Source organism: Zootoca vivipara, chromosome 3 (genome assembly GCF_965207765.1).
Source record: "Zootoca vivipara chromosome 3, rZooViv2.hap1.1, whole genome shotgun sequence".
Classification (NCBI taxonomy): domain Eukaryota; kingdom Metazoa; phylum Chordata; class Lepidosauria; order Squamata; family Lacertidae; genus Zootoca; species Zootoca vivipara.
Window position 1 is genome coordinate 106424463 of NC_142586.1, and position 12782 is coordinate 106437244.

A 12782-nucleotide genomic window follows, 5' to 3' on the forward strand; every position below is an offset into this window, starting at 1 on the left:
CCCTTCCTTCTGTTCTCTTACTTTGATAACTATATATGAGCAGTGGTAGCAAGATCTGAACTTGTAGCTTGCATCATTCTGAGCTGGTTTTAATGATATGATCTTTTTCGCTTTTCTCAGACACAACAGGAAAATCGAAACTGCAGCTTTTGAATATACAGCAGTAAAGGCCTATAAGGTGCCCATATCAACCAACCAAGCATGCAACCTAATTTGCTGCATTCTGGGGCTTTTTATTTACTTGCGGGGACGACGACAGATACTTTTATTCTGCCCAATCCATGCAGTAAATCCTATAAGAATAACACATGGATAATGTATTAGTCAATTTGATCATCAAACGAGATTTTGCAGTTTCCGCAGGAGAATGGATGGCGGTCGCTTATGTGCCCAGTGCAGTACTGAAAGCTTGAGATATCAGGGAGATGAATGGTCTTTATTAAGTTTCTGCCTCTCTCAGAGATGCAAGCTGAGAAATGTGTTGCATCCGAACTGCGTGTTTGATCTTCCATCCACTTATCTTTCCCTAGCATTTGCCAATAAGATAATAGAGGTGGAAACTGCTTGGGTGGCCTGAGGATTGCAGAAATTCTTGCAAGTGAAAATTGCAAGGCACTTGCAAAGGGGCATGTCACATGAGCGAATCAGGCCTCCTCAAAGCGCCTTCCCAATGCCCTGTGGATAGCCACTGCCTAGCCCTAGACCATACGACCAGCTGCAACTGGGCTGCGATTGGGGAGCTATGACATGTGAAGCAAGACAGTAACCAAATTCTGCATGATCATTACTGAGGTTGAGGCTTTTGTCCATTTGGGTGCCATTTTGAATCAAAATGGTGGGTTGAGCCATTCCAAACTGCACCGATTTGGAAACAAACAAACAAACAAATGGCATTATCCACAGCAACGCGTGGCCGGGTCAGCTAGTCCATTTATAAATCTCAGTAAGTTTTGGTTGCTTAGAATTCCTGAGCTGGGTATCCTCTGCTAGTGAGTCAATAACAGTTGATTAAGCATGCAGGCCCTCTCAGCAGTCTAGGAAGTGGAGCATGGAGCACTGAAATCACTCTTGGGGAAACACTTCCACTGATCACTGCTACTGTCTTGAAAGCGAAGAAACGGGTCCAGTAATTTCAAACACTGACATCTGGTACTGTTTATCAACGTTGATGTGGCTCCCTCCATTGGTTAGGCGCTGGGTAATCCCGTACTCATCCAAGTAAAAGTTCCTGTACCTGTTTTCGGGCCTTCCCTTCCTTGCTTCCTTTTGTAGAGAGCAGAACTTCAGGTGTGTCATGCAGCATGGAGGCATGAAAGGAAGGGCAACAGAAGATTGTTGTCTTCTGCTTCAGTAGCCAACCTAAGAGCTAGGGTGATTTGCTGGAGGGAGTGCTAGTTTTGGTTTGGCAAGACCTAGTATCGACTCCCCGCTCAAGCATCACACTCACTGGGTAACTTGGTATCACTGTCAGCCTCAACTGGCATTCCCGATGATAGCATGGTCTCCCTGAAGGAAAGGTGTGATAAAAAGATAAGAGCAATGGCATAAAGGCATGGAGAGAATCTCCTGGCTGCAACTTGGCAGGCCTTCTTGTCTATCTTCTCCGAAACCTCAGCTGAAATCAACCACTGCATCCAGAAAGGGACAGAACACATCATTATAACCAATCTCTAAATTAAGCCACCTGGGAGACTGGTTTAGGGTTTCTCATGATGGCATTTTAGCAGTGGCCTTTTCAGACTGACACGGCTGTGCTTACATGTAGATAAGATCACATTCCAAACAAAGCAAAAAGTGAAAGATCAGAGTTTGACATTTATTGCTGGCCATTTGTCACTTTAAAAGTAGCACGAAAGTTGAAAGGCTTGACTGTCGTATAGAGAACAGACTCTCAGTTTCATGACAGTGGCATATATCAAAATGCCTTCCTACGCACCATTAATCTCTCACAACTAAGAATGGGCATCTCTCCATAGAAGTGGCCCCTTCAAGTTCTAACAAGCCAGCCGCAGAAGCCTTGAGCCACATGAGAGAAACACATAGTATTATTCCAGTGGTGCAAGAAGCAGAGGCACTGCAGAAACTCCTGCAACGCTGCAGGAAGCACGCATATTAGTGGCTTAAAGTGAATGCCCACCATTAGAAGCGACACAGTGCTGACATACACATCGAGCACATATGAACGGAAGCATAACGAATGAAAAGGAAAACATGCAATGCTTCCTTCCATCACCCAAAAGTGCCTACTAAAAACAAAAAACAAAAACAGATCCAGTAATGAAGGGGGGAAAGCAGCAAAGTGGATGCAAAAAAATATCTCTGAGTATCAGCTGAGGCCTACTGAGACCTGACAATTAGGGAAGAGAGCTTTTCAGTCATCGAGAGCCAGAGGAAGTGGGATAATAGGCAAAATATCTGCCTGTGTGTGCTTTTTAATTGAAAGTGCAATCTTCAACCCATTAAGTATGGTTCCATTTCAAGTCCCATTAAAGAAAGGAGAGTAACGAACACATGGGTCGCTTGAGTACTGCTGTCCGCAGGGAAGGAAGTGATGGAAGAACGGAAAGGAAACAAAGAGGTTTGTTGCACAGAGGAAGAGGTGGGGGGATGTTGCGAGGCACCTTGGCTACATGTGCAGAAGACCAGTCAAGGGAACAGCGTTGGCACTGGGTCATGCCTCAGTTCTAAGGTAGACCGTTAAAAGGGAGGAGAACACGGCAGCGTATGTGTTTTAAGGCCTGTAGTACAAATTGGCCTTGCACAACAACAGCAACAGAAAGATTCCTTTCTTAAATTTCTTCCTTTGTCATATTTGTTCTCCCATCATCTTATGATAAGGGAGCTGTTTCCAGAAGAGAAGTGGGAGAAATACTGTGGTTGCCATCAGGAGATGTTTGGTGTCGCCTGCATTGCCCTGGGTCGTCCTAGGAGCCTTCATACGGGAGTTGCTTAATGGATACTTTGTCTTGGTCTGTTTATAGCTTGTGTGTTCACTTAAATGTTTATATATGTTAAATGAACTGTAAATGGTTGAGTCATTGTCTTTTCCCAGTGTAACGTTGCACTGATACTGTATGTTTGATTAAGCATTGTCATTGAATTACAGTATTTAGACTTTGATATTATCATTATTTTGTGAACTGCTTTGAGCACAGATTTACTTGTGGGAAAATGTGGTATGTAAATAAATTGGCAACAGTAAAGACATCCAGCTGTATTCTCCAACGTGGCTTTCTAGTCTAAATGATTTTGGGGCTCTATTTTTCTCGCAATAGTCATGTTCCCTTTACAGCTGGTAAGCATTTCCACAAAAATATCACATACAATGTGATAAGCATGGATATAGAAAAGGAAAACCAACCTAACAGCCACAGTGTAGAAGCAAAGTATTTGCTTTGTATTTTATTCCATTGGCTGATACATTACCCGCTTGAATCTCCATGACACACTCTGGTCCAGTCTTGCTGTTCCGTCTGTTAATTCTCTTTCAATGGAGTTCCACTGCTCAGCCATGTTCCAGGTGCTCCCATGTTGGTACCTGTAGTTCTATCCGGGTGTCCCTAAGCTACAGGAACATGGAGTTTACTGGAAGGACCAATGTTGGGAATGCTATGAATGTCTTCGGTGTATTCACAATAAACGCCAACATTCGGTGCTGGAAATGGCCACAATTATTTATGCCTTCTTGACAATTGGTGGCAGTGTTTACATGACCAGAGCAACTCATAGTGATAGTCATTTACAGCTGATTTGTTTCCTATCTTTAATGACGCTTGAGTGATACCTGGTCACTGAAACTGTAGATTCCTAAGGATGCATTGCATACCTAAAATTCAACATGCTTAACTGAAGCAGACAGTCAGCATGATTTTATCATAAGAGGAAATCTATGGTGCAGCTGAAATAAATATATTCACCAGAATTCTGTATGTATATTGACTGATCTCAAACAGCCTGTATATATTCTTACAATATTTCCCTAAATATTCGCTGGAGATTTACTATCAACACGTGTCACACTAGTACATTTGATAACAGCATTTGATGCCTGACAGTACAAACAAAATGATATTTAGCATGTGACAGCATACTGAAGATAAAATGCAATGGTATTTGGTATTTTATATTATTTGACAGTTGACAGTTTTTGATGCCTGCTAAAACGAAAACATTTAAGAGACGTCAGAAAGTTCTGAGGTAAAATGATTTTAATTTTGAATTCAAAGCATTTAAAATTTGGTGTGGGTTTCGAATATTTGCAAACGATCATTCCAGTTCCAGTTTATGATAATTTGCTTCTATCAAAATATGGAAAGAAGAAACTGCAAAAGAGTCTGAAATGAAGGTGTGGAAAAAGAGAAATGACTACATGAAAACCAACCACGTCCCTTAGCTTGCTCTATGTCTGGGGACTCATGTTAACAGTTTCAAAGTTTTACGCAGATGATGTAGTTAACTTAACTGCAACTTACTTACGTTCACCTTTTGACTCAGTGCTCCAGTCGTGGGACGAGAAAAGACACAACTGCCATAGCAGCCATGACTAAAACACACCAATGATACATTACTTTCCCCACCTTACATGCAGTTAACAGATGAACGGCCAATGTGCATGTAGAGTTCACCTGTTTGTTGCACACCTACCAGGCCTACTTATTGCTATTCATTCCACAAATAGTGCGCACAGAACATGAAAGCACTTTGCCACTTAAGTTTCAGCTCTTAAGCAAGTGTGGTATGCTATTAAGTCAGGTGCGAGGAACATATGGCTCTCTAGGATTTGCTGAAATACAATTCCCACCATCCTTGGCAATTGTCCATACTTGCTAGGAATGCTGGAAGTTGTAGTTCAACAACAATTGGTGGTCAAAAAGTTCCCCAACCAAGTCATATTCAGAATAAAGCCATTGAAAGTAAACACAGCTAAAGTCTGTTGTTTTCAATGGATCTAACTCAGTATATGACTTTGCTGGATATAACCCTTATTACTCGTAGTTCTTCTACACAGTTTTTTTGCTCATAGAAAGGCATTATGGGTATTCCATAGGAAATCTATGTTTCCTATAATATCTGCCATTAGCTCCACAGAACAAATGCACTTCTCAGCAATAACAAAAGTCATTTATTGTGCTTGTGGTGAACTCTTGCTTTCTGTTATACCTGTGACTTTACGCTTGCATTGTGGTTTGTTTGCAATTCAGACACAAATTTTGAAACCTTTCTTGCGGGAGGGCAATTTCTGATTTAAATAGTATTTTCCACCTTCTTGGTACATCACTATTTAAATTGTCACCATGTAAATCTGTGCTTTGGAAAATATTGATCATACTTTTTATACAATGCATGTGTTATATTTGAATGTGAACTACCAGAATACTTGAGATTGAGAATTACAGTCAATATTTCAATGATGATAATTAATAATGATACTTCTGTTCCCGTTAGCTACTTTTCTCCACTTTAGTTTCTATTTTGTCGTATCACATATAGAAAGACCTGTAATTCAGTTTGCCCCACCGAAAGAAGGCAACTGGATGAAAGGCGCACATTTTGTTGTGGTTGTTTTGCACTGGTAATCTCACATTCCAAGGGTTTCAAAACCAACCAACAAACAAACCTGAAACTAGAAAACCCAAAGAGTTTTGAGAATGATGCTTTCGGCAGTAATCCATCAAATGTTCGCCTGCTGCCAAACGCAGTACCGTAAGTAAGCACCATTGCAGTGAACTGGAATTGAATAGCAGTATGTTTCCTGAATGGAAATTCAAATCATGTTCCAGCCAAAGTTAACTACTTTTGAGCCCACTTACCTTCCGTGAGAGAGCTAAGGTTATATTTAAGTCTCTGTCGCTGAAATCAATGGGGAAAAGAAGCATTTAGCTTTGACTCAATCATGCCTCAGTCACTTGGTTTAAAACGAGGGCATGATAGCCATTTTTGTCACACAACATCTCAACATTTAACACTCTCTCCCACACCTCTGCCCACCACAAAAGGAAAACTAGAATGTACTGTACTTACTATAGAAAGTTTGGGAGGTCCACAGACTCAAAATAAAATCACAGTCCACAATCCTCTTTCAGAACATAGCATCTTAATCCAAATAATATCAGAAAGGTTAAAAATTTATCAAGCATGATGTAAGACACATAGGAAAGAACCAATTCAGTCTAAGAGATCTTATATATATTTAGTGTGTAAAAGAAGCCATCACACAAATATAATCTTGCGGGCGGGCCATAAAAAAATATATCATCGATTGCACACCCTCTTTATTTGGAATAGGGAGTTCAATTCTTGGTTTGTAAGAATATCAACAATGGAAGAATAATGTGGGGGGAAACATTGCAAGTGGTGGCAATAGCAAAAATCTTCCAAGGAGATACATAGGCAGAGGCTGATGTGTTCAGGGGTTCTAATATTCTTTCCAATGATCAAGATAATATTCCTTGGATTTCCCCTGGCAGAAGTAGAGCATGCCATGCCACAGAAAGAGAATGAGGGGTGTCTAGAAGAAGATAGGACAGGACCAGAACCATGTGTGGAAATTGCAAGGAAGCAGGTTATAGCTTAAAAACTGGGAGAAAATTCACAATGGTGAAAGCTCTTCAACAATGGAAAAATTTGTTTCAGAGGTTGCCTGGCTCTCGGCTGAAGGCACTTAAAAGAATAGGCTGGGTAGCCATGACTACTAAAGTGGCAGATTACTGCTTTGGATCAGATTACCTTGAAAGTCCTTTCTAGTTCAAAAATGCTATGATACTAACTAAGGAAGAGAGCTGACACTTCGAAAGGGGCTAGCTGAATCTTGTCGCTTTAAATTAGTGAGCTTCTTATTGTAACGTGTAACACATGTATGTTGGGGTGGTGTAGGCATGTAAAAATAATTAAATGGATCTTTAAAGGTGGTAGAATTTATTTATTTATTTATTTAAAAAATTGATTTTAAAGAGCATTTCAAGTAGACAAACATCTTTGTCAGGGACAGTGATAGCTTTTTGCCTCCTGATTTATTTATTGTTATTATTTGCGATTGCCCAGGATTAGTGAATTGGCTATACTCAAAATGCACCAGGTGCAATAGTGGTCTGAAATGCCTTCTGTAAATCATTCAACCATTTTCCCCCCCTTACCACTATTTGAGGTTCCCCTCATTGTTTGCTGGTTTGAAGATGGGCCCCGCCCTCTTTCCTAACTCCTTGATGCTACAGGTAGTCGGCAGCACACATTGAACAACCAGAGTTCCCACACAGTCCCCCTCACCCGCTGCCTTAAATTAACAAAGGCTGTGGAGAAAAGCCACTGGCGTGAACAGATCAATCTGTTAAAGCTCTACCTGGTTTTTGTTGTTGTTCAACGCCGCATAAACAGATTTTGATATACCACACTGTGAAAGTCCATTTCAATATGTATATACCCTTATATTTGGATAGCTTGGGGGGGGCATATGCAGTGTAATCCAATATGTATCCACTCCCAGTGTACAAGACTGCAGACTTATAGAGCAATCGTGACTTCCGACTGGGAAAAAAAGTGGGACTGACAGGGCCGGCCCAAGACATTTTGGTATCTGAGGTGAACCACAAAATGGTGCCGCCGCTGCCAGGGAAGAAAGGGTAAGTGAAGATACCTTTAAGATTTATAAAGTACCTCCTTTGGCCTTCTAGATTGCTGTTTCTTCTCTATGGTTGTGCCCTCTTCAATCCTCCCACCTGCCCTGCACAACAACAAGCAGAACCAGACACAGGTGGCATCTTGTGCCAAATATTGTGGGTGCCTGCAACAAAGGGCTTCAACTTTGCCCATTGACTTTGTGGGCACCCAGCACCCACAGCCTCCTGGAGTTGGCTCCAGTGGAACTATGTTCACAGTCAAGTTCTGTTGTGTGTGTTGTGTGGTGTATTTTTTAAAAAAATGTGTTTCTAATTTGTTTGAGGAAATTTCAATATAAATCTTTTTAAAAACAAAACAAAAAGGCAGATAACTCGTACCTACCAAGTCCCGGACTGCAGAATCTGGGACCGGCAGCCATGTGACACCGGAAGTTGTGTAGACGCAACTTCCGGTGTCACTTTGCCCATCTATGGGCACCAAAAATGGTCGCCGCCGCCTTCAAAAGTCGCGTCTACGCATGTCCGGAAGTGCATAGACACAACTTCTGGTGTCACTCTGCCCATCTATGGGCACCAAAAATGGCTGCCGCCGACACCGGAAGTCGCGTCTACGCACTTCTGGACATGCATAGACACGACTTTTGAAGCCGGTGGCGGCCATTTTTGGTGTCCATAGATGGGCAAATCAGGAAAAAAAGACCGCTGGCAGGCGAATATAAGGGGGAATAACGGGAGAGGAAGTGATACGGGGGACCGCCGGGGAAAGGTAAGAAAAAACGGGGGTTTCCCGGGGAAAACGGGGTACTTGGCAGCTATGAGATAACTCCTCAGTAATTGAGAAATATTAGGGGTATACAGTCATCCTTTCCTCATACACAAGGCATATTTAGTCTTACTGGAACTCAGGGGCAAAACTTCCACAATTGCTTTGACTTTTAGGGAAATTGAAGGATGCTCTGCAGATGACGGAAGACTCTGTGGCATTTCTATTCCTGATTCTTTAAACTGTCCTTGAAACTCCTTAGATGTTTGGCCTGAAATTTCAGGGGATGGGGTGGGGACGGGGACAAGGCAACTCTAGAGCAGGCAAGTCAAGCCATGTGCGATGATTTCTTTTCACACTCATGTAATTTGCTACGTCTTTTTCAAATGCAAGTCATTTTAAGTATGCAAAACAAAAAACCAAAAAAAAAAGGGTGCACACCATGTCTTAATCTAAAGTTTGTGAATATTGCATAAATGGAGGAACAATAAGTTTAAAAATTTTGAATAGGCACTTACTGGAATTACAGTTAATCCTGATACAGTCTAGATGGGGAAGAATAGATGAGAAATGAAAATTTATCCTTCAAAGTAATAGCTGCAGACATCCAATAAAATCACAGTCCACCCTTCCGGGGACAGACACATGCAAACATGGCCACTGCGTGTTCAGATTCTTTCGGTATTGCCATAGAACGCAGATATACGGTGATAAAAAACTTTATAAATAGAAGTGAGTAGAAATAGAGGATAAAAAAAATATGGCCAATTTCAAACAAAGCTACATGGTGACAAATCTAAGTAGGGAATAAAGGATTGCGGGTAAACTGGTCCAGATACTGGATTTAAGCTGGCTGCCACTTTCTCCCCCATATATGAAAGAACAGATTAATCTTCTCAATTTTAATTTAAAAAATAATAAAAGTGCTCCGTCACAATGGGGAATAGTACAAGCCAAGCCAATAATCACACATTCTGGATCGCAGTTAATACCTCAAAGGAGGATGCAACTTTAAAAGCTTAAAATGGTAATTGTAATATTCCAACCACCTTAGATGGTCTCTCAGTCCTCGGAAATAGCCTTAGCTTTTACTGAAGTCGTTCAGTAAACATTAGGAAAAGTGACTTCGTCTCCCCTAGAAATCGCTTATTTTATTAGATTATAGCGAATCGATATTATAATTTGCTTTTTGACTTTCGAGAGGATGCTTTTCGACCTCCTCTCTCTTGCAAGCGTTAGCAAATTTATTTCCGCCTTCATGGTGAATAACAGGCGGGGCAATGCTTTTATTTTATTCATAATGTAAGGGAAGTGTGCACTTTGCATGGGCAAATTGAAACACCCTTCTCAAATTAGCAGTTCCTCTACATGGTCTTTGAGGATCATCAATATTATTGCTTTTATTTCTTAAAAAATAACAACCTAGATTTTGTTTCCATGTAGCTGAGTTTGTCATGTGTCGTCAACCGCATCAGAAAAGTGGTGGCAAACAGCCAAGGCACAGCACCTACATGCCTCTGTCTACAGAAAGCTTTCTTGGAAAAGCCCTCTCCTGGCCACTATCCTACAGCACCAACTTGCAGTAACTCCAAAATATCACTAGAGGGCTCTATCTGAAGCTAAAGAAAAGTGTCCTTGTTTGATTTCCCTATTGCAGAATCGAATTAATATAATCAAAATTCAATTACCTAGCTTTCCTATACAAAAAAAAATTTTTTTTGAATGTATCATTCTGCCCTGCTAGCTTTTGCAATTTAAAATCGAAATCACGCCGGAGCTAAGGTTTTTGTTTTGCTTTGGTTTTAAATGCTGTACAAAAAGTCCTGAAAATAATCTCTCTCGCACACAAAAAAGAGGAAGTCATTCTGGTAAACCTACGTTTGGTTCCTCGGTGAATAAAGCAACGATCAATTATTTCTTAAAAAAACTAGGAAAGCATGATATTACTTCTGCAGGAGAGCTTATGTGGTTTGTGTTCACATGGCTGTTTGCTGAGGGCCGCAGACTTTGGGCATTGAAGGGTCGTGTTATTTGTGACACACACACACACAAGATCACGATGAAGTTGTAGCGGGGGGAGATTAAAAAAAAAATCAAAGGAGGGAGATGGATTTGAAAGTATGTAATGCCAGGCTGCTCTATAGAGAAGACCAGAAACAAACAAAAAATGTGGCTTGCAATCAGGTTTCTGTTGCTTGCATATATATTATGTGTTCTAATACATTAAGCCAAAATCAAGCACAACATACTGGAAAGGGCTAAATAGCTTGCTGGTTTTTAACAGAGTAGGTTCTGATTATATGCTGGGGCAAACTCAGTTTGCATGAGCAAACTGTTCAGGACAACCGTGTGGTTTTGGGCTGTGCACACACCACCGGCTTAAAATGCAGCAAGTTTGTTTTACCTACAGCTGAGCTTCAAATCACATTTGCAAGACACTGTACACATCATTACGGCCAGATGTGTTCGGAAATTGCTCACTGTGTGTCAACTCTATGGTTCTCTTTTTTGTGTGTGCATTTCCCCACGTGTGTGTGTGTGTGTGTGTGTGGGTTAATGTGCTAATAACTCAATTCCGCCTTCCTAGAGCTTCTTTTCAGAAGAAATAGAAATAGAAAAAGCTGTGTCGTATTGGTATAAGGCTACGGTCTCTTGTAAAAGTAGACCCTCCAGGTTGTGGGTTGTTCTGTGTGGGTTGATCATCCTGGCATTCCCTTCTGCAAAGAAAGATTCCCAGGCTGTGTATCTCAGACCTGATCAACCTGGCACACACAGCTAGGCTGCTGTTTAAAGTTCACTATCCAGTCGCAAACCGGCTTGTAAAAAGGGTGTGGAGAACTTCACATTCCTTCTGTTCTCAAATTGGATTAAAGCAGGTCTTGGGGGGGGGGAGCTAATCAAAACACATAAACCAGCAGTGTGAACGCATTGGATGCAGAGTCAACCAGAGTGTGTACACAGCCTCAGAGCCCCAAGTGTACACGAGCGCCACTTATCATGAAAAGAACGGAATTGCAGCTCTGACTTTAAACTGCTGGTGTGAGTGGACTGTCTGATTGAGGGCAGGGGAGCTTTTCCCGGTTGCCACCCTGCACCCCCCCTTGCCATCAGAGAAGAACTGACTCTCTGGGAAGCCAAATCCAGTGCTCCGCAGAAGCTCCATGAAACATTGTGCAAGAAGCTTGCATGCACAATGCAGACACACCAACAGAGCTCTCCCAGCACCCAGGGGCATGTGTTTTGGACAAGAACAGGCATCCCCAAACTTCGGCCCTCCAGGTGTTTTGGCCTACAATTCCCATGATCCCTAGCTAAGAGGACCAGTGGTCAGGGATGATGGGAATTGTAGTCCAAAACATCTGGAGGGCCGAAGTTTGGGGATGTAAATCCTATGGGAAATCCTGGTCTGAGAAACCCAACTTGTTGGGTAAAATGCTAAACAAAAACAAAAAACAAAAAACAGGTCGCCCACTAATGCTGGTGGTCTTCTCTTTTTAGAACAGACTGTGGTTCAGAATTAATAATGGTGGGTTACGGTGGAGTGTGTAAAGATGAAATTAAACTCAACGAATAATGAACTTATGTATGTTGCAAATATATATATATACGCATGAGAATTGCAAATATATATATATTTATGTTTCATTTGATTGTTCAGTGGCCAACAGGCTGTTGAATAGGTGTTTGCAGGCAAAGACGCACACCAAAAAAGGATGTTTGAGATGTTAACTTCAGGGTGGGAAACGGGGAGGGACGTTACCTAGGTTGACTGTTAGCTTAACTCGTCCTGCATCCAGTTCCAAACGCAGAGTGTCAGCAGATTCCCTCGAAGTGGTGGCCATTAAAATGCCGTAAGCTCGCTGAGACCTGAACCGCAGGGACACATCTTCCGCCTCTGTGTGCATCACCACGGGGAGTTGTATCTTCATAAACATGCTTCCGTCGTAGCTTAAAACGGTTGCCTCTGAAAATGGACAAGCGGGAAGATTGCGGGGGGATTACAAGCCTGTGTTTTTGAATGCAAGGAGAATGCCACGAGTCACATCGTCGGGAAAAAACCGTTGAGTGAAGATCTATCCCAGGAACAAGGGCAGAATACACACCAGGAAGTAGGGTGGGAGGGTACCAGCAGTGCCTCCTATTCACCAATAGGCAGCATTGGGAGGGCTGCAGAGGAAACAACAGATCCAGCCTCCAGGGAAACATGACAGCAGCAGCAGGCAATGCTTTCCTTGGAGGTTGGATCTGATACCCCTGTGGATCCTGCTGCCCAAGATGAACACTGTACCACATTGCATCTTACACTGTAGGACAAGTAAGGTAAAGGTAAAGGACCCCTGGGCAGTTAAATCCAGTTAAAGGTGACTATGGGGTTACGGCACTCATCTTGCTTCAGGCCGAGGGAG

General features: G+C 42.0%; 1 protein-coding gene across 30 annotated transcripts in view; it reads right to left on the reverse strand.

Annotated features, from left to right (window-relative positions):
- NRXN1 (neurexin 1) overlaps positions 1-12782 on the reverse strand; it is a 961778-nt gene that overhangs the window by 490819 nt on the left and 458177 nt on the right. For 20 of the 30 annotated variants that reach the window (XM_088666839.1, XM_088666830.1, XM_088666836.1 and 17 more), the window contains 2 exons: positions 12137-12340; positions 8895-8921 (listed from right to left, as the gene is read on the reverse strand). In XM_088666839.1, the coding sequence (XP_088522965.1) occupies positions 8895-8921; positions 12137-12340 (231 nt within the window). The remainder of the gene's footprint in view (positions 1-8894; positions 8922-12136; positions 12341-12782) is intronic. The other 10 variants (XM_088666850.1, XM_088666849.1, XM_088666847.1 and 7 more) reach the window with 1 other exon arrangement.